Source organism: Ambystoma mexicanum, chromosome 8, assembly GCF_040938575.1.
Source record: "Ambystoma mexicanum isolate Mex_15411 chromosome 8, UKY_AmexF1_1, whole genome shotgun sequence".
In the NCBI taxonomy this organism is placed as follows: Eukaryota; Metazoa; Chordata; class Amphibia; order Caudata; family Ambystomatidae; genus Ambystoma; species Ambystoma mexicanum.
In genome coordinates this window covers 718,808,598-718,836,194 of record NC_090929.1, presented here as the reverse complement: position 1 = coordinate 718,836,194, position 27,597 = coordinate 718,808,598, and the positions used below count along the sequence as shown (strand labels likewise).

General features: G+C 43.0%; 1 protein-coding gene across 2 annotated transcripts in view; it reads right to left on the bottom strand.

Moving 5' to 3' along the window:
* Nucleotides 1–27,597, bottom strand: part of MCU (mitochondrial calcium uniporter) — a 1,096,889-nt gene that overhangs the window by 931,548 nt on the left and 137,744 nt on the right. Inside the window, exon 2 of one of the 2 annotated variants that reach the window (XM_069610523.1) lies at nucleotides 10,088–10,129. The exons of the other annotated variant lie outside the window; for it this stretch is intronic. Within the exon in view, the coding sequence (XP_069466624.1) occupies nucleotides 10,088–10,129 (42 nt within the window). The remainder of the gene's footprint in view (nucleotides 1–10,087; nucleotides 10,130–27,597) is intronic. 2 annotated transcript variants of the gene reach the window in all.

Sequence of the window (27,597 nt, the reverse complement as noted above, 5' to 3'; positions counted from 1 at the left end):
GCCTAGGAGGGCCTGCTTTAGCCAATCCAGACGCTCTGATCATGAGGTTGTGTAGAATGTTGAACAGGCCAATGTCATTGTGCGGCCCTGCAACAATGTAATAGATTGTTTTTTGGGCAAGTCTCAGGCGAAGTCACCTGACCTGCTAGACTAATCAAGATTCTAATGTATACTGTCTCCATAGGGAATAGACTTGAGCTACCCAACTGGAATACCTCTTAGGTTATTTGGGATTGAGTTGATTTTGTGACGTCACTGGGGTATAAAACCGGGTGACACAAGCTCAGGAGTTGTGATTGCTGGAGATTTGTGATTTCCTGTATGATCCCGGTCTATTGGAGAATAAAAGACAGTCAATGGTAAAACATAGTCACAAGGAGCACAACAATCCTCCACAATATCTAATGACACGTGGATAAAATATTACAGAAACATCAACAAAAAAGTTAAGACTGGGTCGTGACAAAAAACAAAGTAAAATGGAAGTATACATCGAAAAAGAAGAATTCATCATAACCTCATTCAAATCACGGACAGCAGGCCCAAATGGCTTAAACGACCCAGTTACTCGGTCCATCACATTGTTTGAACTCTTCAAAAACCTAATTCAAATTCAAGTGTTCCCATCGCAATTCCAATCTAGGGTGATCGAACTAATCCAGCAAACTATCGCTGCATAGCCCTTTTGGACTGCGACAGCAAAATATTTTCATGCTTAGAGCTTCAAGAATTGTTGAAATGGGTGGATAGTCACAAAATTCTGTCCAAACATCAGACCGGCTTTCGGAAGGGCCTATCCAGCTTATTGAATGGGCTATCCCTGAATATAATTAAGGAACAAATCTTGCAAAAAAATGTGATGCCTACTTACAAAGCCCTTTTCAATTAATCAAATGTTTTTGATCTGGTCAACAGAGAGAAATTATGGTGCTAGTTAAAAAAAAAATGGAATATTCAGGAAGGCTTGTTGCATATAATCATGGCCCTGCATGAACAAACATTAACTCAGGTTAGATTGAATCTGATGGGTGATTTATCAACAGATATACCCATTAAAAATGGAGTAAGCCAAGGCTGTATTCTTGCAGCCCTGCTTTTCAATCTCTGTTTTGCAAAACCTTTGCATGCCCATATCCAAATGTAGAATTCACTTTTTAGTCTATGCTGATGATCTAGCGCTAATCATACTCCAATCGGGCTACAACATGTAATCAAAGCAATGGAACTGTATGCTTGTGAACATGAATTGGTAATCAATCCACCTAAATCCAATATAAAATTATTTGGTAAAAAACCAGAAAGAAAATAAAAATTGCATTGGGGTATTGTATAAAAAAAAAAAAAATATATCAAATGCTTAAGCTTCTACACCAGAGGTCTTCAAACTGTGGGGCGCGCCGCCGCCGCCGCCTCCTAGGGGGGGGTGCCAGAGGCCAGTAGGAAATGTAAAAAAAAACTTTTTTTGGGAGGAAATGGGAGGGGGAAGCTTACATGGTCAGCCTGGACCATAAAACGGTCTTGGGCACCAATGAAAAAATGGCCAGCAGTTGCAAATGGATATTCAGTCCTTTATCACAGGCTGTTTGAATAGTACCCAAGGGGTTGTTTTTTGTTGAAATGTAAACAAATTCTGATATTTAAAGAATATTTATTCACAACAATAGTCGAAACTACTAGCTGCATATTGAAGTAAATCTTCAAACTTGCCCACATTGTCCAAAAAAAGTGGCCCATTTTGACTGGACTACACTAGCATTTTGCATTTTTGGTATGGTCATCGCCCTATAGGCCAGTCCAAGCCTGCCGGCTCATCCATAATGGATGAGGGGGCGTCCACCCACTGGCCCCCTCACCCATTATGGAGGAGCCAGCCGAGTGAAACACTGAGCACTCCCTCAGTTGCTTTTTCCAGCTGAGGGAGTACTCCTAGGCTGGCTGAACTGTCAAAGGGAAACAGTGGGCCTCATTACGAGTTTGGAGGTACCATGCTGCTATTTGCGGCATGGCTGCCTCCAAACTCGTTCCAACTCCGGCCTGGTGAATTGAGCAATTACCGGTCCATTCCGAGGTCGAAAGGACCGGTAATTCCCCATTCACCAGGGCCATTCCCCATTCGAGCCCCCATAGGGCTCAATTGGAAGGCGGCAATAACGGTACCCCAAATTGCGGTACCGTTATTGACCCCGGTATCCCTTTGCGGGTCCCGTCCTTAACGCCTGCAAAAACCAGGCGTTAAGGAAGGACCCGCAAAGGGAGCTCGTAGTAGGGCGGTAAGGGATTACCGGCACCGGTGTCCTTACCGGTGCCGGTAATCCCTTACCGTCCACCTCGTAATGAGGCCCACTGTTTGCCTTTGACAGTTCAGTTCCCCAGCCACACATGATCACTGAGCCATGCAACGCTGGGGGAGTTTTGTTTCGCCAGCCTTTCATAGCTCATTGGAAATGCTGGCTGGGGCACTGCATGTATGTATGCACGAGGGGGTGCTCCTGCGCCTCCTCGCACATAAGGGCAGAGCAACCTGGAGCGGGGCATTTTAGCAACCACACGCAGGCCCCCTGCAGAAGGTACGTTTATGGCGATTTATTTTTTATTTAAATGTGTATGAATGTGTGTATGCTTGTGTTATGGGACTGTGGTGGGAGCAGGATGGGCGGTAGCACTGGGATAGTGGTGGGAGTAGGGTGGAGAGAGCCCAGGGTCTGTACTGGGAATAGGGTGCGGTGACGGCACGCAAAAGTTCATAGCGATTTCTACATACTGTCCATCTGGCACTTTTGGGGGGTCCGGCCTGCCCAAACTTTGCTCAGGGGGGTGCCCAGGCCAAAAAAGTTTGAAGACCACTGTTCTACACAATCGCTAAAAGACCTGACCCCAAATTTGAAAAGTAAAACACTTCAATAAAACATTATTCAGTTCACTCTGTAGATTCTCACTTCTAACATTGATCAAATTCTACACAGGTAAACCCATTCCAGCAATTTTATACGGCATGGAAATTAACCCCAGTGTTCATAATTTCAGTTGGGCCCGACTTGAAAGTCGAATGTGGGAAAAGACACTGCGCCTTCGCATGTCTATCTATCTCTCGACTGAGATACGAATTAGGCTTGCAATGCCGCCAAGCACACTTCAATTGGAAGCTACTTGTGCTTTATAGATCGATCATTTATCCCCACAAGAATTCCCTTTGCAAGGACATCAGGAATCATAGTATGTTGCAAAAGAGCAAATATCTGGCAAGTGTACAAATAGATGCTGAAGACATTCTTCGAAAATGCAAAACCACGAGCATGACTAATTGCAAACCCAGACAAGGTTAAACAGGCTCTAATGATAGGAGACTGGATCGCAACCAGAGCATAATTAAGTGATATGAAAAACACTAGAAACTTCAGTATTTGTGAAAAATCGAGTAAATATGTGCTTCCATATCGAAGAACATTTCCAAATCCAATCTGGCATGCCAATTTACTATATTTTCGATTGAATCTAGTAAAAACCAAAGAAACTGCTAATCTGGAAAAATGTACATCGCGTAGCAGGAGAATGTAATCTGTGCGGTGAAAGGTTCCCCGAAGATGTGAGACATCTTTTGATAATCCGCACATCTACACAGAGAAAATCTTTTGCTAAATTAGTACACAATATAGATTGAATATTTGCACAGTATCAGCTGGGAAAGAAATGTCTATCGCGCTTTTACATTTTTTGAATGAATTGCATTTCATACAAATCCCATTACAATGCATATTAGATTAATTTGAATTTTAGTTTGCTGTCTTTTAAAATTCGGATACGAAAGTGCATTTTTATGTTGATTGTTAACTGTTGGAAAATGTGTAAAAAGTAATTGTGACTAAATGCACAGTAAAAACAAAAAATAAAAAAAAGACAGCAAACTTTGCCCCATGGCTGAGTCTTCCGTTATTGTCAGAGGAGGTTTTGATGGGCCTTAGATACTCTGCTGACTTGATGATATTGGTGCAAACCACCCACGTCATCCGGCATACTGTGGTCCTCTGTGGTTGTAATTTCTTTGGGCATGGTGTTTCAGAGTTTTGCAATTAGATGTGACAATGCTGTTCTGCCGAATTTCCATTTTTCATAATGTTTTGTCTCTATTTGTATGTCGTTGCTGGATCCTAGGTCCCTTCTGTGGCACCCGCTGATCTTGTCAGAGGAATTCAGGTAATTGTGCAATGCTTCTTGGGCGATGCAGAGTGCTTTGAGGTAAATGTTCTTTTTTACTGGTATCCAGTGAGGGCGTGTCAGTGCTGGAGTGATGTGGTCCCTTCTGTTTAGTTTTATATGATCCTGGCTGCTGTATTTTGCACCATTTGGAGTTTCTTAGTGAGTCTTTCTGACATTCTTAGGTAGAGTTGCCTGCGTAGTCAATTCTTGCGAATATCAGGGATATGATTGTGATCGTTCTGTGAGGGAAGGAGAGGTAAGGGAGTAATCCTCAGTAATCTTAAAAGGAAGAACCATTTTTTGGTGATTGCGTTGGCTTGCGGTTCCAGGGATAGGTCATTGTCCATGAGTATTCCTAGGTTATTTACTACATTGGTAGGCGCTGGCTGCGTTCCTATGCCGGCTGGCCAGTCCAGTTGTGGGTTTTGTTCTTTCTTAGTAAGTACAGTCTTGGTGTGGATCCCTAACTGTAATTTAAAAGTTGCCCTTCATTGGACAATGCTCTGGCATCCCCTTATTAGAAAGAATTGGGAGATTGTGAGATGATGTACATGTGACTAAAGTGAAGAGTAGCAATTATACAACCACATTGTATCCCTCCCATATGGTAACGTATGAATGGATACGTTTGCTTTTGCAAATATGGCCATCTGGAAAAAAGTCAGCCAGCCCGTTTTCTTTCTTGCTTACTTCAACGTCACCAGCATACACAATCTAGTATGCTCCAACTAGTCCATATTATGCAATGTGCCAATTTTAACATAGCCAACGTATGGTGCTATGAAATTATTACACCATGTCATGACAACATGCCACGTCCCCGACCGAATGGTATTTCACTGTACCCACAAATGTGATCACTTCACCACTGAAGAGAAAAAAGATCATACGGTTAGGAGAATGCTTTATAAATTTCTGTACATCTTCAGTATTTACAGTCTCACAACCACTGACTTGCTCCTTTTTCTACTCTCTAGCTGCTGACAACGTTGCCTCCTACTTCGCTTCCAAAGTTCTGATATGCAACACACCGACAACCATCCTTTCCTTCCCACCTCCTCCCTCGTTCACGCTATATACCTCCATTCCCCCGCTCTCCTCGCTACCCTGGTTCTCACCCACCTCCCCAACTGAACTACTACCTATTTGACGTTTGGAAAACACATCCCTTTTTGTCTATTGACCAAGTTGCCTGCAAATTGTCCAAGAACTTGCACTTATCAGCTCTTCCTACCTCGCCCCTTCACCACTGGAACCTTTCCCGTATGCTATAAATCAGCTGTCATCACTATATTAAGGGGTTGACTGTCGACTCCAAGAATTCCCCCTACAGACCAGTATACTTATTGCCTTATTACTGCAAAGCCATTGAGGGAGTAGTGTTCAACTGCCTCATCAGCTACCTCGAGGATCACTGTTCATTCAACTCCACTGATCTGGATTCCAGAGAAAACACTTCACTGAAATTGGACCTATCCATATCTCAAATCTTCCAACCACTGATCACCACTCAAATTGGTCTCATCGCCGACTGTTCTTTCTCCATCTCCTGGAACTCAACCACCTCCCACTCAAGATCCCCCCCAAAGACGAACCACAAGATTTTGTCTCAGGCCCACTCCTATTCACCTCCTTGGGCACTCATCACTTTGCCGATGACGACCAGATCATCACCTCACTCCCTGTGACACCTGTGACATCTCTCAGTGCATTACTGGATGGCCCTTCGCTGGTCAATGCCAAACCCTTCTAAAATGGATATCTTTTTCTTTCTTGCCTCTAACATGCTAGTCCTACTCTTCCATCTCCTTCCCCCACAGACACTCTCGCTCTTTCACACAAGACTTGCAACCTTGGTGTCTGAATAGTGGACTCAAACTCCAATAGTTAATGACTATGGCCCCGGCGGCTAGTCAACCTTCTTAACAAGAAAATCACTAACATCTCACCCACAACTCTGCAAAAACCTGTATCAGTACCCTACATCTTAGCAAACTTGACTACTGCTCAAGCTTAATTCCGAGTCTCCCCCTCTATTATTTTTCACCACAAAAAATGTCCTAAACATTGCCATTCCTACCCATACCATGATCCCCGTCCCCACACCATCTCTACAGTCAGCCTTCACAATGGATGGTTCTTTATGGACAAACATTCTTTAAATTCCTAATCCATTTATACAAAGCTATCTATGGCCTAGGTCCCCATCACTCCCATCTCATACTCCCAACGCCCCTCCTCTCTAACCTTGCTGTCCCCAGTGCGCACTTCTGCTAATTTTCCCTACTAGCCTTTCTCCACTGAAATGCCCTGCCATCAGACATCAAAGCCAACCCTTTGATCAGTTCAAAGCCTGACTCAAGCACCATAGCGAACAAGCCTTCGCTGCACACCTCCTTGACCCCTATAGGCATCTGTTGTACAAGGGTTAGTAGATAATTAATCAACCACCATGGCTTGAGGCCTTATTTGTAATGTTTTTTCCACATGTTTATATCCCAAGTCTATGTGCCACAACCCCATCCCTTGACCAGCAGTTGGTTGCAAACTAACTTATCTCAATAAGATTGTAAAGGTGGCACTTGTGTCATGTATTGATTCCTATGGGAAACATTTTTGGTTAATATGCCACACCGTATTCGACATATACTGTAACTATATGAATAATCAAGACATTTTGGTTGGATCATAATGATTGAAAACGTGTAAGCAAGTGAGAAATATATGGGATTCCTTTAAGGAAATAATCTGATAGTGTTGATTAGCTGTTCTTTTGCGGTTATAGTTTATAGAAACCACAACAACGCCATAGATCATATTAAATTAACAAGTAGATCAAGTAACTAAACACCACCTGCTTTTCTTATTAAAAAGGCAAAAGTGTTTCTAATTGACACAGGCTCCACCTATGTTCAAGTTTTTCAGAATTACAGATAAAAGATGCCATATTGCAGTGACTATTAATAGTTACAAAAATGTAATTAAAACAGATAAACTATTTTCTTGACCATGCAGAGTTAGAAGAAAAGATTGAAATTTCAAAGTGAGCCCTGTTCAATTTATTTTTACCAATGCATTATTTTTGTTCACATCGTAGCATTTCTGACAAAATCAACTAAGAAAAGATCAATCATTTTAAGGTCTACTTTCTGGGGTAGAAAACCGATGGGATTAGTTACTTGATTGCAACAAAGTAAAAATGTGAGTGAACCATGACCCAACACACCTTTTAGATAATAAATCTCGAATACATTTTTTTGATAAAGAGACTGCCAGACTCAACCATATACAAAACCAATTAAAAACCCGTCTGATAATGAATTAATCACGAATATAACGGCAATACAGCTCCTGATGGATTTCGAAATTTGGGGAAGCTACAATATATTTAAGATTTTTATTTGATTGTAAATTATTACCAGATTCAAAACTCAGATCGTTAAGTGTAATAGCCCTTATTTTTGCTGCATAAATGAGTTAAACCATGTCAATCGATTAGTTAATAAACATTTGTCGTGATTGTAATAATCCACCGACCATATGCAACTTTTAGAACCTTGAGGAACTAGATCCTTACCGCTCCTTTTGTCAGTAAAAGTGACATCTAAATAATTAATCTCTTGAATAAGATTAAGGCAAATAAAAGTTGTACATCTATGAATTAATGTATGAAATACAAAAGGTGTACGCCCAATCAAAACAGTCATCTAGGTAGCTAAACATTTGTATGGGGTGACCCCCCCTATCACAGGAATATTTAATTTAAGAGCAATTACAAAAAGGCACCTCAAGGAGGAGAGGGGTCAAAACACAGCCCCCATCAACACCATTAGAGGTAAAACAGATGCGTACGTTCAACTTCTTCTCCAATCCTAACATGCATTTGTATCCAACTACAAGGCTTTTTATCAAGAAAATCTAGCGAGTGGGAATGCCAAGGGATGCAAAATGGCCCCGTTTTATTTGATTCACCTCATCAAAAGCCAATCTAAGGTCAAACAAGCTGAATATGTGAGCGCTTTGGTGCGGAAATACTTGGTTGCAATCAAATGTAATTTAACAAATTGTTAGTGGTACCCAATCCTGCACTGAAACCCCCTTGAGAGCATGCTAAAATATGATTCAATATTTAGGTATTCAGTTAGCAAGGAATAAATCAATTTTTCTAGTTCATTCTGAGGAAGACTAACCATGAAACGGGCCAGTATGATGCTGGGGAGTTCTCTTGTTTTATACATGGGTATAATCATTCATTGATTTAGCTTTATTTGACAGTCTTCAGCTTACGTAAAGAAAAAAGATCACAGTATAAAACAAAATATATATACATATATATAGACAAATCCAGAATAAAACCATTAAAACTGCCAGCAGAAATATATACAATCAAGACATTATATAAATTCAATCTGGTATATCAGTAAAGTGCCAAGTGCATATTCTCTTCTTTCATGACAATATATTTACCACTACTGGCCCTCTACAGTTCTACAAGCTGTGCAAAAACTAAAAGCTATTATTACAACCCAATCTCATTTGTATTAGAGTTCAGCCATTACATTTACTGATTTCTTTTAATCCAAGCTCGGTGGACGTTCTTGGCAAAACAGTAAACATTAACCCTGTTTGAAGCTTTGCAAAAAATCATATCCTCATCCACCCATCGGATACGAGCAATTATAAAACAACGGTAATGGGTACAGTGCCTTCAATTCTCAAAAACATTCACAAAAAAAAGTGGATAATGGACTCATTGTTGTCCCTGCATACTGGGCATGCAGCAGAAATGTGCCCATTCAAATGTCTTGTGAACCTAGCTCCTTTCAGTATATTTAACAGAAACTCAATGTAAAGTGCTTGTGCATGTACAGGCTGAATTAGATTGAGATAGTCTTCAAAACCTGGGTCTTGCTTAATAGTTCGATATTTTATACCAGTACTCAGCTTAAAACACGCTTCCTTCAATCTATCCCAGAAAACTGAATTCATAGCCCTTTTTGACCTTGCATTTGTAACCTCTTTATAAGAGCAAACCAACAGTGATGGATGTAACCTCTTCATAAGAAGATACATCCATCACTTTTGGTTTGCTCCATATGTTATCCAAGTTAAATGCTTCTAAAAGTTTTCTTAGAGGAACCACCTGCAATGTCCAAGTGCATCCTTATATTTTTCCACTTCAGGTGTTGTCCATAATCACTTCTAGCTGCCAAGACTACGGAATGTTTCTTGTATGGCATTAAAAACTGGCTCAGCCCTGTCTGTTAGTTTTGTTCCTGATGTTTTAGCTTGCTTTGTTTTTTTAAACTTCGTACTTTGGAAGCCCATGAACATGAAAATGGTTCCGTTTTTAACATGCAACACTACTCTAAGTTACACCTTATGATACAACATAAAGCTTCCATTACACCATCTGTATACCCCACCCTGGACAATGCCTCTTTTCAGTATCATTTAAAAAGGCTATCATCATCATAACGTAGTCTTACCAGATTGCTCTGAATATTTGATAGGCAGTAAAACTGTTCTTTTCAGCAATATATCGTTGTTTTTCTTTTGTTGCTTTGAAGTACCCAATTTATAGCGGCATCAGTATGTTGAAATCTTATTACTTTCTATTGATTTTACCAATTTGTAAGTGATAGGTAAACAATCCAAGGAGCTCTGGGGCTTTTATCAGTTCTTGAAGTCAAAGTTTACTTTTTGGAAATACATTTTTGAAGCTAAACAGTGAATCATTAATAAAGAGCTTGGAAAGGAATGTTATCTATTCAAAGACGCATGCCTCCAAGCCATGGATAGGGGTTCCCCAAAAAACAAATTTACCTCACCCCTTTCCCTAAGCTTCATCCACAATTTTAGCTCTGCTGCCCACACATGGCCCCAACCTTACCTCTGCTGACAGGATGGCATGTGTTCTCTTCGATGAAACATTCTGGAACAAAAACATTAAATGAAGGAATATTAGTTGATATTGTGTTAGGTGATAACGAGTTTGCTAATATGCGACTATAAGGCACTAGACCCATTAACACTTGAGTAACTGGGATGCGATTGGTATAAATGGCCTGAGGAGAAAAACAGCTTAGAAGCTACGAGAAAAGAAAGACCGGCAACAGCAATGCAACATGCTTCTAGATTGCCTGAAAATGCTAGCAAGAAATTCAATGAAGAGGGCTTCATATGACAAAAAGGGGCAAGTCAGTTCATCAACCACCTGGTGAAAGCAATTTTCAGAATTAGATTTCTGGCATGCCTAGCTCATATTTAATCAAATCCACACTACCTTGATAAGAATCCAGAAACATTTAAACAAGAGCATCATAATAATTCAAATTTGAATAATGTGGCATTAAAAAGCATTGAAGTAAAGTGCCATCACCAGTTGTTGGACACTATTTGCAGGGCATAAAATAAGCAGTGTCGCATAGCAATTTAGGTATGCAATTCTGTAGGTTTGCTAATCAAATGTACTCTTGTGTAGCAAAGCTAGCTTTAAGTTGCCCTCTTCAATGAAAGCCCAGCTCGCCCTGCATTCCTCTCTTGCCCCCTATGCGCTCTTCACCCTCTTTTCATCTCAAGTGCTCAGAGAGAAAGTGCAGCAGTAATCAACTCCACCACTCGTAAGTGCCAAAGGCATGTGTGGGAGTGCTAGGCAAGAATTTCTTTTTCTTTTTCAAATAATTGCAAACCAGAAGTAATCATGTTGATATTTTTATTAAGCTTCCTATATCATGTCTGGCTTTTTTAAAGAGTCATTAAATTCCATTCCTAAAATGCAAGTTGTTACATAATGCATAATTACAGTATTGATAACATTAATCAATGCATCGCCATGCTTTACAGTAAAGTTTAGGTTAGTGCATCTAAATTTCATAGTGTCAACTATATTTCAATTTATTGGTGAAGATGCATCATATTGACAAGTAAACACTTTTGCAAATGTACATGATCAAATGCTTTTGATGGCCGACCTAGCTCTGTAACCTGCAGGTTGCATACATCTTGCAACTGGTGCTCAATCCATGAGCGAACCCATACCCCTTGACATTCTATCACTGCATTCTCAATGTCACTGGGCCTAGTAAGATCACTGTTTTGTTCTCACCTGTTCCCCTCCCTTGCATTGTCGCGCTCTGAAACACTTGTGTACGAGCGCAATATAAATAAAAAATCAATATCATTATGCTTTATAATAGCTAGCGTGAAAGTGAGATGGCAGCAAACTACAATGTTCCACCTAGTTTGCAGAGTTCTCCGCCTGCTATGCCGACTCTGTTTTACTCTTACTTTTTCCTCTTACATAATGAATACACAAAGCGAACTAGATGCTTACGCAAAGTAGTGATCAAAAGTTCCATCCAGTCGGCATACCCACAGATCTGCTTTACCAAACACTGTAGTTAGCCTCTAGAGCTCGCTTTGGTTTATGATTATATTATATAGTGCCACCTGCAGGAAACAAATGGCCAAACTGTTTTCAGAGACTTTTCGTTATATCCATTTATTTATGTGCGTCATTCATGCAGCTAACCTTTTACAGTCACTCATCTATGGCTTGCAAAGTCTTTTTGCCCACTCCCACTTTCTGAAACTTATTTAGCCTTTATTTTCAGTAAATAAAATACAAGTTTCACTGTACATGGCTGGCCATTGGGTGGCAGCAGTGTGCCAAACATAAAGTGGGTTTGTAGGGACATGTACCATTTTACAGAGATAGCATTTTAAATGCGTTTTCCTGCGTTGCAATGGGTCAAGTGCATTTCTCCTACATTGAATAGGTAAACTAAGTTACCCGACCCGCAGGTCTAGCTGAATTTTAAAGAATTTGCTAGGCCTGACTCCTCTCACTAATGTCTTATTTCAGCGGTACGCAAAACTACTGTATTGTTTCTGATTTCATTGCTTGGGTACAAATAACTTCTGGTGACAATATTAGTAAACAATTGCTAATCAAATGGGCCGGTTTGCTAATTTAAAAAAATGTAATTAGCAAACGCTGTTAATTTGTGAAAACAAATGTATCCCTTGATTTGCCTTAGAAAATATACTTCAGATGAAAAAGTAATGATCAAACTTAATGGAACAGTATTTACATAAAGAGTACAGTGATTGAAAATGGCCTATGGACTGGCCACCAGGGGGCGCACAGATGATCGCAACCTCTGTGTGAGCTCCCCGATCCACGGTCTCCAAAGTGGCTTGAACCCCCACTAAGAGACCCCCCACCCCGGAAAAGATCGAGGGCAGAGGTGTAGAAACACATCCACCCCAAACAGAGTACAAGAGCGAGGAAAATTGGTGCAGGAATCGGCTGGAACCAGGAAAGAGCGGCGTACCACGTTCAAACCACGGCCTGTCCGACAAGAGAGAAACCAAAAGTATCCCACGTCTCACGTGTTCTGCGCTATGCTGACATAGGAGGCCTGCTGCCTTCAGCCTACAAAGTTAATAGCAGCCCTTCGTGCACAATTTGATCCGAGACAATCCTCCTCCCTAAATGCCCCCGGCCTGAGGCGATAATGCTAGCTGCCCCAGGAGTGAGCACCCTGAGGAACTCTGCACGAACAGATACCAGGAGAACAGGAGCCCCGGAAGGTCGATGGTGGACCAACTGGTGCCCCCCCCTGCATGTGTCCTCACGTGTGCTGAACTCCCCCCCCTTACATCCCCCCCGACTCTCAGTTCACTGCAGCGTGCTGAGGGGGTTGGACTGGACCCGAGGTTGCTGCAACAGTATTTGGTCACCAGCTGTCCGGGAAAGCAATCTGCTACAACAATTGGGGGCCATCCAAACTGCCGGTAAGATGAGGTTTGAGGTTTTGTGATTCCAGCCCCCAAGGCGCAGCAGTTGCGCCTGGTTTTACACGCATGCTAGACACCCACTAGAGCATAGCCCACACTTCGGCCGTGGTGCCGTGTTGGCCTTGGATCCCTGGGCCCATTGTGCGCACTGGTGCTGGACAAGGTAGCAAGCCACACACGTGGCATTTCACAGTGCAGACTTTTGAGCGCAGGCAAAGCAGCAGGATACATCGGACTTGGAGGAAGCAGTGATTTTACCGACCCCGCTGCAGCCCATATTCAGAACGCAGCTGCTGTGCACTCACGCTGTGGGGGCCCGCATACGTAGTAGTGTTTTTAGCATCAGGCACCTCACTGCTAGATAACGGGTGCAACCCAAGGAATCCTGGACACCCAGACAAACTGGCCCCATGAATTACAAGGAACAGCGTAGGGCCACCCCTACTCTTTCTTGGCCCAGGCAGCGAAAGGGCTATGAGCTAATGACTACACTTGAAGGGATCAGACGCCCCTCCTGAATCAATACAGATTGACGAAAAAACACATGACCAAGCTTGGCAATACTATGGGCTGGCATATTCGGGCAACAATTTCACCAATGGGTTTCATCAACGCAGCCCCCCACGCTCCTGGAATCATTCTGAAGCCCCCCAACTGGAGGACTGAGCACAACACCTGACCAGGTGCGTGTCTTGATTCTGCGTTAGGCCCGCTGTAACGTGGAGGTCGTGGGACTAGCCCCAAAGACGTTCCTGGGGACGTGCAGCCCCTGAAGGAAAACCAAACACCACCTGATCCACTCAACGAGGTGGCACGTCTCTAGACGGAGCGTTGTCGCAGAAACCCTAGCCAAGGCACCCACGTACGTGCAGCCTCTTCATCATACGTGGACCAGATCCCGTACAGACGCTGCACTCCGAAACAGGAACAGTCCGCAGGGCACTGTAAAAGACTCATTTGAAGGTTGGACCCCCTGACATCGGGGCATGTGCCCTCTTCTAAAGATCAGAACTGAAGGTGGTAGAAAAAAGGAAGGACAATAAGAAGGGAGAATTCGTCCCACCGAAAAAAGGAACACAAACAGAGTGCATGGACATAAGTGAGAAACTTGCACCTTCTAGGTTTACCCCGAACCATGCCAACTCACGATCCTCGCTAGAACCCACGATGGCGACATTGGGTGCAAAAGAGGCCGCGACCAAGGCTGATGTAACAGCACTGCTTACCGAAATGAAAAGCATGAGGGCAGACATTGGAGGGAAAGTCGACAGGATCACGCAGAGAATTGATAAAATGGAAGATTCGAAGGGGTTGAACACAACCACACTAGAATTACAGAGTTAGAGACCAGAGAAAAGGAGTTCTGTCTCAAAATGGAGGATTTAGGAAATCGTCAACGACAGAACAATCTACGAATCTTCGGTATTCCAGAAAATGAAGGCGAAACAGAACAAGACTAGAAGAGGATTTTACACGAGATCATCAAAATTTTATTTGAGGGTGACTCCACTGAAGAGCCAGGAGGGGATTGGATACATAGAGCCGGAGGCACCGTGGGTGGACCAAAAACCGTACTCATGAGGTTTCATAACTATGCTGACAAGCCCAGAATTCTGGAGAAAGCAAAGTGCAGCACACACGTTTCCCTGGACACGGCAAGAGTGGCGATTTTTCAGGACCTATCATCGCTGACCCTGGTAATGAGAAGGCTGTGTATGCCCCTTACAAAATGGCTGAAAGAAAAAGGGGTCTGTTATCGAAGGGGCTATCCGTTTTCCCTCACATTTCAACTAAATGGGAGCAGGATGAAATTGAGAATGAGAGAAAAAGACATACATCGCTGCATAGCCGACCTGCTGGGCAACCAAGACAATGGAATGGAGCAAGGGGAGCGAAAGATGAACGGCAGTGGCGCTTCCAAGGCCCCAAGCGTAGACGGATACCAGGGTCTAGAAAATACTGATGAATGAACGCTTCCCCGGGTGCAGGAATGTGACCGAGTGACACCCCACAATATGCGTCATACCCATCATCGAGAGTGAAATACTAATCTATTGATATACACCTACAAAGTATTAGGTGGAACATGAATCGCCTAAATGAAAGACCTGGGTAGATGCAACAGACTGACCACAGTGCCGATATTGGAACTCATACCAGCAGCTCGTCACCAAAATACCTTTAGGTGCTGCCTCAAAGGCGCTCACACGTTGGACAAGTGGACTCACACACGCATTGGACCCAGGTGGCCTGGGTGATGTATCTCCTGTTGGGGCATGTTCACTTGGAGACAATGGAGGGATTCAGTAACTTGTGTGAATTGGAGGGAGGAGTGGGGGGGGGGGTAAGGAGGGCTCAATGTTTATTTGAATGATCTGAGAGGGGACTGTGCGAGGTCTGGTCTCCACTGGTGATCCTGAGGTATCAGGTAATATCCCCATATATATGGTCGCCGTAAATAATATCGCCGGGAAAAGGTTGTGGCAATATTATTTGGGTGATCATATATATGGGGACAGGGGCAAAAAAAAAAAATTTAAAAAAAAATAATAAAAAACTGAGGGTTGCGGGGGTGTCCCCCGCATGTTCCGTGCAATAATATCGCCACAAAAAACAGCCATTTTTCGGCGATATTTTTGTGGCGACATTATTACATGGAACCGTCCAGAACTGGCATGGTGAGGTTAACCCAGATGGATCAGATGCTGTCAGGGACAAGGGAGCAGAAGGGGTTAGGGGAATGGGAATGGCCTATGGCTCTGAAGAAGCACCTAGCTCAAGAAACAAAATATATCAATAAGTAAACAACGTGGCTCAGTTCAGCAAAGTTATTTTGAAACAGACTGGATGGGGGACCAAATGTGCTTATAAGCGAAGATAAAATTGGGTCTAATCCAGTAAGAAAATACATTTTCTGATCCCAAAATTTAGAATAGGTTGGGTTAGGAGTTGCACTTTTGAACCAAACAGATTTTATAAGCATACATGTCCCAACATAACTGTATACTCTTAAGTACGGTAATTGCAACAGGAAGTCATTATACTCAATGTGACAAAGAACAAATGGAAACGCCCTACAATGTAACATAGCAGCAGGCAATGCAGTTGCTATTCCATGACTTCCTGAAAACGTGAAAAATGTATTTTCAAGAGCAGCCACTGGTAGCTACACCAGGCTCATGTAACCTGGTCAGAAAGATGACATTTTGATGTGATCTAATAATAAGTTTGAAATAACGGTCACGTACCTGCAGGCTGCGATCACATGCTCGATCCTGGCTTGAGTCCCCGACATGTGGGCTGAGACACTCGGCGAGCCGGCCATTTCAACGCCACGGGCACAGGAGGCCTTGTCAACACCCGCCCACCCTCACCCTGAAGCGGCTGTCAGCTGATGCAGTCACACCAACACATGGCTTATCTGGTTCTGGCACGTACCTACAGGTTGCGTTTTCCTGCTGGATCCTGGCTAAAGCCCCTGGCATCTGAGCTAAGGCACTGCCTCGCGGGAAGACACTCGGCCATCCGGCCATTTCACCACCAAAGGCCCAGGCATAGTCATCAGTCCGGGTACCCTCACCGTGCATGGGCTGTGAGCTAACTCTGTCGCACCATTACGTGACTAACTGTGCTGCTTTCCAGGGCGTTCAAGCCCTGGGTGTTAGCTTTCATAGGACAGGCTTTCTAAGGGCACACTGTATGTCCTGTTCGTTACTGGAGCGCTCAGTGGCATGATCTTGCTCATTTCCACCTGCCATGATCTTTACATCTCAATCATGATGGCTCCCTTCCAGCCCGACATGGTTTTCATCTTTTGGCCGAAGGTGTCTTTCGCTTCAACATCCTACTTTTTCCATCTCTTTCAGACCGGCCATTCCTCCTCTGAAAAAGATTATTTTTCTTCTCACTACCCTTTTTCTTTACAATGCCAGCATTCATACCGGTGCCAACTCTTCCTTTCTCTCCCTCTTATGTTTTTCATAACCCCAATAATCTCATACCCATTCCCACTCAGGATGGACCCGCTCCAATCTCTATTGCTCTTCTAAATTCACGCTCTGTTTTTAATGAAAAGCATTTTCTTCTGGACTCCTTTTTTAAATTTTCAACTATACTTTCTATTGCCAACTGAAATTTAGATCCTATCTCTGATACAGTCACTTACGTCTCACTAACAGCACCACTGTCTAACTCTTCTCAAACAACTCACCACTCCGGTAGAGGGGGTGGCACTGGTATACTTTAAAATTATTTTCCTATGCTACCTTTTACCAAGCCCCTGTCTCAGTTCCCCTCCTTTGAATTTCATGTAATCTTTTCTTATTCTCATCCTATTGCATTTCTGATCATTGATCACCATCGGGGCACTCTTCTTGATGTATAGCTCTTTATGTATAACTTTCCGTTCTGCTTTCTAGGACTTCTACGTTCTTTCTACTTGATTTTATTCTCCATCTTGCTACTATCCATTCTACATATCAGTTTTTTCTTGCATTACTCGACTCGTACATTCTTTTTCAATATCCATCTCCTCCTCCTTACTCTAGCTCCACACTTGATCTGGTTTTCTCCTCCCTTCCCTCCGCTCTCTGCTTGATCTTTTAACTCCTCAGATAATTTTCTTTCCATTCTCTCCCCTTCATCCCAGTTTCCTCTTGTTCTTCACAACCTTTTTTTCTGTCGTAATCTTGTATTTTTGACACATCTATCTTCCTTCCCTCTTTGTTCCCTTCGCCTTCTACCTTTTCCTCTCTTGCCATTGACACTGGGCCTGCCACTCAACACTAATTTGCGTTCCTATCTTTACTTGCTTCATCCCCTGCTCCCTTTTCGACCCTCCGCCAAGCCTCCTCAACCTAGGTCATCACCCTTCCCTCTTCCCTTAGGCGTGCCAAGCGACTCTGGAAAATGTCCCATTCTCCAATGGACCTTTCGCCGATTTCTTCCCTTCACTTGTCCTATGATTCTGCTCTTGTTGCTAAAAAAAAGTTACTTCTCCAACCTAATTTCATATTCTCACCCTCAACGTCCCATCTTTAGAATCACACTTTCTCCTCCTTCCCCTGATCCATCTATTTCATCTTCTATTTCATCTTCTCCTTCACCCCCTGACTTTGCCAACTTATTCATCTCTGAGGTTGAACATCAACATTCCTCCTCCGTCTTCTGCCTCCGCACATCTTTTGTTTCACACCTTTTTCTCTTTCCTCTTTCTCTTCCATTACAGATTCTGAAACTGCTGCTTTCCTCGCTCTGACTCACCCTACTGCCCCTCCATCTGATCCCATTTGCTCATTACTAAGCTTTTACCTCCCTTATTACTGTGCCTTCTCTTACTAATCGCCCCCCCCCTCAGGATTTCAAGAGTGCAAAGTTAATCCTTCTTAAAAAACCCTCCTTAGATATCGCTTCTCCACCGAAGCTGTCCTAGCTTAACTATGTCATAAACACCTAAATATAGCCATATTTAATAAACGTCAAGGCAGCTGCTTGTATCCTTTTTCCTGTTAGTGTTCCACCTTGTGGATGCATAAAACCTAGTTCCAAACGATACGAACCTCAAATTTAGAAATGTAGGTGAAACACATTTCAAAGTGGAGATGAAATCGTGGGATTGGATGACCTCATGGGATTATGGGGACGGTCAATATCGGCGTATTGGTAAATGTCAGGGTGTGTAGACATTTTCAAAAGAATTAAAATAGGCATATATAATTCGGAGTATCAGTAACAGCATAGATACAAGCATTGCATATTCAGTGAAGGGCATTTTGATAAACCTGTACACATTTTTGTCAATCTTTTATATATGGGCAGAAGTTGATGGTATGCAACATTTAATTTTACAGTATATAACAAATTGGCATTCTTAAATGGTCACCATTTCACTTACATACTGCCAGGGCTATCTATCTGGTTTTATGCAGTTCTCATGAGCATCTTTCTTTAGTTGTCATTTCACTTCAATGTTTGCAACAGGGATGTTTCTTCACTGATAACATCAGTGGAATTTCTCCTGTGCAGGCGGGTAATCCATGATAAACAAACTAAAGCAGTGAGGGGAATGATAAGTAGTCCTACGCTCAAGCAGGACAGAGTAAGACTTGTATTCAAAGCTAAGGCTGTCATATGGCTGGTTATCCCCAAACCAATTCTCATCAGTGATTTATTTGCAGAATTGAGATTTTACACTGATTGAATTGTTTATAAAGCGAGTGAGCGTTTTTGATCAAGAGCAAAAGCCAGAGACATGCATTTACAATATGCAGACTGGATGCAAACAAGAACGCCCAAGACCACGCTCACAATCCTGGCTTATCTTGCTCATGCAACATTATCCAGGTTGCTATATTGCTAATTTTGGCATAGATTGTGGTGGCAAATTCATGCAAATGCCTTACAGTAACCGTACCGTCAGATTGTTGACATTGCTTCATAAAAGATTTGCAGTGACCAGAATGGCTTAGATGGTGGCGTCAAAATCAAAGTGATTTACACTAGGAATGCTGGCATATATATCACAGGCACAGCTTCATGGAGCGACTTCTGGCAAATGCTCTTGACAAAGGTATCATGAAACAGTCAACATGTTCCTATGCCCTGTTGGTGGTGTGGCATGACATCTATTGGATGTTTTTCATGCGTTTCCCTAGAGAAACAATTGTAAGGCTTGTATCCCATTTTTAAAAAGAAAAAAGAAAAATCCCGCAAAATGCACCACTTCAAGAAATAATTTTAAGGAAGTTCTCAGGGTGAGAAAGCCCCCAAATTCCCATTGCTTCGGGCGCTCTCCCTAATTCGTGGGAATTGTTAATGTTCTTTGTCTAAAAATACTCATCTGCCGCCAGTGACCTTTAACTGTTTACAATGCCAATGCCCCTTAGGAGCTGCCCAGACCCACAGTACCCAAAGCTGCTTCAGGCACTGCCACGCGCATAATGTTACTGGCATCTGGAACAAATAGGTGCCAGGCGACCCCCTCGTTTGCATGTTAGATGAAACATGCACTGTTTGATTTAAAAACGTACATCTGTCACCTAGTGCAGTGCACAGTACATTCCAGCAGCAGCTAGATTGTGTTAATCATTGTGTATGTATGGTGGCCAGGGAGTGTGGCTCAGCATGAGCTTCTTCGAGAATTTTGGGGGTAGGGCCTTCAGCGGGGCTGATCAAGGGATCTTCTCATGTGTTCTATTGCTCATTGTCCATGTTATTGACATGCAACGAATATGCTAACTAGCAAACCGAAGAGCGCTCATGGTGGCATGATATACGGAAATAAGCCATTACATGAATACTGAATATATATCAACTGGATAGCTCAGTGGTTGAAAACTGGGGTGCTTACTTTCATTTTTAGGTCCCTGCTCAATAGATCCTGGCCACTAATGTCCTTGTTCGAATTTGATAAAAACCTTATTATTGTCAAAAGCACACTAAAACTTTATTGGAAGGAAGGGTCAAGTTGTTAGTGTCCATGTCTGGTCAGCATTTCTCACAATTGGCAGCCTCATCAGAGATGTTCAGGATTGAATGGCGTTTTGCCTGTAAAAGCAGGTTTAAAGTTGAGGCAGAAATAACAATGAACTATTTACAAGTGCTCGTGAAAAAATTCAATACTATCCATTCAGCAAGATCGTGGCGTGTTCAATGCACTATTATTCACACTTGCCCACTAGCAAATTAATTTGCAGTCACATGTATGAAATAAACTTAATGGGGTAGGTTCATTTCCTACATCAACCACGCCACTTGTTTTGTGTTCTAGAAATAAAAGTGATTTTCATAAAAGCACCAGTATGTAATCTTTGCATTTAGCCCATTTCTTGTTGTCGATAAGTTGCCAAACATGTTTTCATTTCTTGAACTGATTCAAATAACTAGCATAATTTCCATGGCAACCTAATACATTCTGTCTAGCATTAGTAAGCTTGGGCATTTCACAGCATTTAATTACCATGCATTTTTTATAAGATTGTCTTACTGTACAATGCACCGTCTTCTAATAATTTTGAAAAATATTCGTTTTTACAACAGGATCGTAAAAGAATGTGGAATTTTTAGCTATGATTAGATGTGACGATTCCACTAAGTTGATGTTTTCGCCTTAACACAGCCAATAGGGAGACCTCTAAATATGCATGTTTTGTTAAGCCCCTGCTTGAGTTAAGTTACTTATGTTATGGGGTGTATACCACACAATTCTGCGATTTGCATGGCCTCTTGGCACTCTGATGTACTGTAAAGAGGCAGCTAGACTTGGCTAATGGGGAAGAACAAGTTACTTACCCCCCTGGTAACGTTCTTTCCACTGGATGTTCCTCCCACATATTCCTTATCTTAAGATAGTTCCAATATCCAGCGTAGCTGCTTCTGATTTTTTTTTCTCCAAGTAGAGGGCGCTGCGCATCAATGCCTATCTCGTTGTCCCTCGGAAGCCTCTGTCTCGATGTCCATTGCCTTCAGTTACGTTGTTACCCCATAGCTGACAGTTACTCCTCCTGAGAGAGCGCAGACTGTAATAGCAAAGGAAATTCTACTGCGGGGTAGGTTGGGAGGGGCGATGAGCAATACGCGGGAGAAACATCCAATCGAAAGAACGTTACCACGGATAAGTAACTTGTTCTTCGAATAGATGGTGTCCTCCCACGTATTCCTTATCTTATGATGGACTCCCAAATCAGTTCTAGTATTGCTGGAGGAGGGAGTCAGAATTTTTCATAGGTCTGTGTGCACAGAATGCAACACTGCCTTACCAAATAAGCCTTCAAGGCTTGAAGAATCTGAACTGTAATGTTTGGTGAAAGGGTATACGGACCATGTGGCAGTCGCACACATTTCTTCAATTGGTACTCCCCTCTGTAATGCAGAGGAAGAACCCATGCCCCTGGTCGAGTGAACCCGAAGGCCCTCTGGAGGATCTTTTCCCACCAGTCTGTAGCATTCAGATATTGCCAATATTCTCCACCTGATGATTGCCATACCCAACTTGTGGCCTGTGTAGCCAGCAAACAGTTGGTCATCTTGTCTTAGTCTTGCTATTCTAGTGATATAGAAACTTAGTGCCCGTTTAGGATCTAGCCTGTGTAGCCTCTCCTCTTCCTTCCCAGGGTGCGGAGGAGGGTAACATGATGGTAATGTTATTCTCTGAGTCAGATGGAATTCAGATACAATTTTGGGTAAAAAGGTGGGTGTCGCCTTAAGGACCTTGTCCTTACAGAAAATAGTGTATGGAGGCTTGCAGGATAAGGCATGAATTCACTCACACTTCGGGCAGATGTAATGGCCACTAAGATGATGTTTTTGAGGTTAGCAACCTCAAAGGACTGGAGCGTATAGGAGCGCACACATACATTTGAAACCATGTTCAGATCCCAAACCGGGAATTGAAAAGGGATTGGAGGGAAAATATTTGTCAATCCTTTTAGGAATTGTATAATTAGATGAATTTTGAAGCAAAATACCTCCTCCGAAGTGCGCTTAAATATAGAAACCGCTGCAAGATATCCTTTAATAGTACCAACCTGGAGCCCCAGATTAGCTAGGTCTAACAAAGGATAACACCATATGTGTATTACATGTAAATGGATCAACATTCTTATCTCGGCACCAGCTGCAGAATTTGTTCCAATGGCAGCGGTACAAAAACTTAGTTGCTGGCCTTCTGGCCGAAAGAAAAATCTCCATTATGTTATCCGGGAGGTCCCAATCCTTGTATCTTAGCCTCTCATAAACCATGCCTGAAGGCTGAGTGACTTGATCTCTGGATGGAGAACCCGACCATTCTCTTGCGAGAAATGATCCTCTCTTTTTGGAAGACGTATTGGAGGGCAGATGGACCTGTCCGGAAGGTCCGGGTACCATATCCTCCTGGCCCAATCCGGAGCAATTAGGATCATGGATTTCCTGAACTTTCTCAACCTCCTGATCATGTGAGGAGTGACGGGGACTGGAGGAAACATACAGGAGTGGAAACTCCCAGTCCACCACAAATGCATCTCCTAGTGCTCCTCTTGGGGGGAAGTTCCCTGGAGCAGAACAGTTAGCACTTGAGGTTGACATTGGTTGCGAACAAATCCACTTGAGGGGTTCTCCAAAGGGTGAAGATCTCTTGAATGACTTACTGAGCTAATTCCAACTCACAGGAGACTGAGCTCTGGCTGCTCAGAATGTTCGCCGCCTTATTCTCCACTCCAGCTAGATGAACTGCCAATAGGGAGAGTCTTTCTTGAATTGCCCAGAATCAGAGGTCCATTGCCGCTCTGCGCAGTGTTAGTGACCCTACACTACACCACTCTTGTTCAGGTACTACATGGCCACCATGTTGTCCGTCACCATCAGGGCATTCTTCCCCAACTAAGGGGGCAGAAAGACCTCCAGCGTTAGTCCGATTGCCCTCAGCTCCAACATGTTGAAATGTAGTTTGGACTTCGATGGAGACAATCGGCCGCTGATTGTCAAGTCGTTTGTATGTGCTTCCCATCACGTGAGTGAAGCACCCGTTACTACCTTTATCTCTGGTCATGGTTGCCAAAATGGTTCTTATAAAATGTCCTTGCAGATCCACCACAGGAGATCCTGAGCGACTCTCTTTGGGACCTGAAGGAGATTCGACATCCTGCCTGAGAATTGAGACCATTGAGTCCTGAGAGACCACTGGAGAGATCTCATTCTCAGGCGCGCCTCTGGCACCAGAAAAATGCAGGATGCCATGAGGCCGAGCAAACTCAGAAAGTCAAAGGTCGGGAGACACTGGGCACTGTGAGACTTCCTGAAGTTGAGGGAGAAGCCCAGTTCTGTGAAGGGAGTGACAGGTGGAGCCGAGATGTTCCAGGGCCTGTTCTGGAGAACGTACCCTGATCAGCCAATCGTCTAGGTAGGGGTAGATGTGAATTCCCCCTCCTGCGACTCACTGCCAGCATCGCCATTAACTTGGTGAAAACTCTCAGGCGGAGGTCAGCCCAAATAACAGCATTGGAAACTGATAATGAGAACTGCCAACCGTTAACCTCAGGTACCTTCTGTGCTTGTGATGGATTGGCACATGAAAGTAAGTATCCTGAAAGTCAAATGATACCATGCAGTCCTGAGGCTTGAGGGCCTGAAGGATCTGAGAAAGGATAACTATCTTGAACTTTTCCTTCATGAGGAACTTGTTCAAGTCTCTTAAGTCCAAGAGGGGTCTCAATCCTCTTGTCTTTTTTGGAAATAGAAAGTACAGGGAGTACCAACCCTTGTTCCTCTCCACTACAGGTACTAGTTCTATAGCACCTTTCTCCAGCAGGGTTAATATTTCCTGCACAAGGAGCGGATCTGGAACTTTGAAAGAGCTGTTCCCGGATGACTGAGGCTTTTATTTTTTTTTAGAAGGGTAAGGCAGTAACCCTGAGCAATTATTTCCAATACCCATGCATCTGAAGTAATAGCCTGCCTATCTTTCAGTTATTAAGAGAATCTGCCTGCCACTGGAGTCTTGTGAACTAAGTCTGCAGAGAGGTTTTTAGAGCAGCTGACAGTGGCTGATGGCAAAGGAGCCGCTGCTGAGGCAGTCTTAGTACCTCTTCCCCATCCACCACGGGGAAATCTCCTTTGGCCTCTTTGAACTGACTGTCCTCTGGCCTCTTCCACCTTTTGGCCCTGGCGGCGTCGATGACACGTCTTTAAGCGCTGATGGCGTCGATTAAGAGTCTCTGCGCCCATGGCGTCGACGACTCAGTCCTTGATGGAACTTTTTCTCGACAGATCCTTAGAAGCTACACTTTTAGGTTCAACGAATAAGGGCAGAAATGTAGAAACTTTTTTTGGGTGAAAAGGACGCTCTAGAAATACACAAGGCAACTGGTGCCGTCGTAACAGACATTTGATCTGAAATCAAACTTGAATGGCCTAGTGCACATTCAAAAACTGCTAGAACGGTGTGGCCATGATTCATTTGTGGGTGACGAGGAGGAGCATTATACAAGATCTGTCAACACAGACCAAGCAAATCCGGATCGTGCAAAGCATCATCCACACAACCTTCAAGGTTAAGAGACACTGAGTTTACCTTAGGGTTTCAGTCCTAGAATATCGAATCAATATTCTTCTTTATGCGTTTATTTCGGAACAATGTTATTTCCATAAAAACAATTCCATAGAATAGCAATAACAATTACAGAAACCTATGCACAAGAAGAAAACCATTTAAATATACATTTCATTAGATATTTCCTGATAGATAATGCTTTCTTCAAAAAAATACAAAGTGACCACCCACGCAGGGCGATTCCAACCAAAGCAGACAGATCAAAGCGGGACTAAACCAGGGAAAACCCCATTCCCCGCATGAGAGGTTTTAGTGTGCACCCTTTCAGTCTCAAATAAAAAGAACAGTAAAAAATGAGCCAGGTCCTCCCTGAGGGCATTACACAGAGGGCACGATAGTCAATATTTTCAGTCCATGCTGCCACCAATGCTTGTAAAAACAGTTAAAATATGCCCTAGTTATAAGTATACGCTACGATACAATCTCAGCCCATAACAAATAGCTTTATAAACCAGGGGCTGTGATTATTGCAAGGTTATTATTCAAGGGTTTCAGAATCTCCCAGGAGACACGGTTCTCAGAGATCTACAAGAGGACCCTCGTTCTGTCGGCTCTTATTTCACTGAAGGGTGATCTAGTGAAGGAAACAAATGGGCTGCATTAACTTCTACAAGTTTCACCTTGACATACCTCAGCCACAGAATTCTCCCATTGAGATCTTTAAGAAAGAGATGTCTCATTAGCTCCTGAGTCAGCACAGTTTTGAAATTACCCCAAAGTCTGAGCCAATGAAGGACAGGCTGTGCGAGAGGTGACTGATTAATGTACAGACCAGTTCTAGGTGTACTCCAAAATTGGGAGCCGAACAAGAAAGACCCCAAACTCTCTTAAAAAAGTTATTCTCTGCCACCTGTATGGAGTTGACATAACTATAGCCCCACAACTTCATACTAAACCTGGCACCCAAGGCTGCTTTTCCATCATTAGCAACAGATTTTGCCTTTAACATACCCATGACTCTGGTCACCCACCCATGGCCTGTTCAAATCTTGCAGTTTGTTTAATCACATGACGGTCAGGAAAAATGTTGGAAGAAAACCTAACTCTGCGATAGTCAAAGTTATGGAGTCATGGGATCTGTGCACCTTTGCAGAACATTGCTTGCAATTGAGGGGGTGTGGCCCCCTGCAGCAGGGCCATTACGGCCTACTTTTGAGCATTGACCCCAAAACTCCAAAGTGCCAATAAAAGAGGTATAATCATGGATAACCATCTGCAATGCTTGAGGTGTACAGGCAAATAAGACGTATCGTCAGTGTACACCAAGACCGGCAGAGGCAAACTACCCAGCCTAGGGACGTCCGGGGTGGAGTTTAACAAAGTCATATAGGCCATTTATATATAGACAGAAGAGCAGAGGCGCCAGGATAGTCACATAATGGAACTTCACTAAGGGGTTACTGTGGTTACTAAGCCTTTATTTCCAAGGCTTAGTACTTCCTCCCATACTAGGGACGGACACTAGAGACTTTACATTTGGCTCCAAGACAGACTGAACATCGAAAATATATGACGCTGCATTAGAAAACACTGAGAATTCCTGTTTCCACATCATCAGAATAATTGTCAAACCAACGAGGACAGTTAGCATTTCATTTTCCAAGACATTTTATGCTGAAATACTCCAGGGCTAACATGTTCGAGACAACATTTTAAGCTACAATAAGAAAGATGCAGGGGTATTTAATTAAAATATGACCATGAATACTGCCTGAATTATAGGATTACACTTTAGGTCACAATATTTGTTTACAATGGGTGCCCTCAGACAGAGCGCAGGCCTTCGAAAGTCATTAAGCTTAAAGTGGTAACGTGTACACACAAAAGGACAGGGTTACCAACTCGGGTCGTGTGATTGACAGGGCTAGCCCTTCATCAGTGGCCCACACAAGCCCATTTCCAAGAGCAAGGCAAACACGCCCTGATAAATAGGATGTCTTTTCCTTGTTCACACATTCACAGGACAGGCAGTCTTATGAAACACCATGTGTTATATAGGCACCTCACAAATATCCAATAAAAAATGATATACCTGAATGGCTTCCTAATACAGTAAACAAGGCCATTCAGCTATTCCTTAAAATTGTTTCTTGTACGAGTATTGGCATTCATAAGACTGCCTTTCCTGTGAATGTGTTTTAATTCTCGGCCAGCAGGGGGCTCCAGCTTAAGTACTGATGCAATAGCAGAGAATTAAAGAAACACATGATAGTGTGGCTGCATACAAAGTGGATGTCTCCAAGTCAGAACTTGAAGGCACATTTGCAACAAATTTTCATGGGAACATTCTTTAAAAATATATTTTTTTAATAATGGCCAATATTTTAAGGTAACCTTGTTGAGAGAACTTCCCCTTTAAGGAAAGTCTAAAAGCATACGTAATCCACAGAAATTCTGTGTAAAACATTTGGACGCCAGAAGAAGGGAAACGCCTATGCGTTTTCTATTCTACTTGACATTTCCTGAAATATTTTGATTTTCTGAGGAAACAAACGTGACTGTTACAAAAGTAT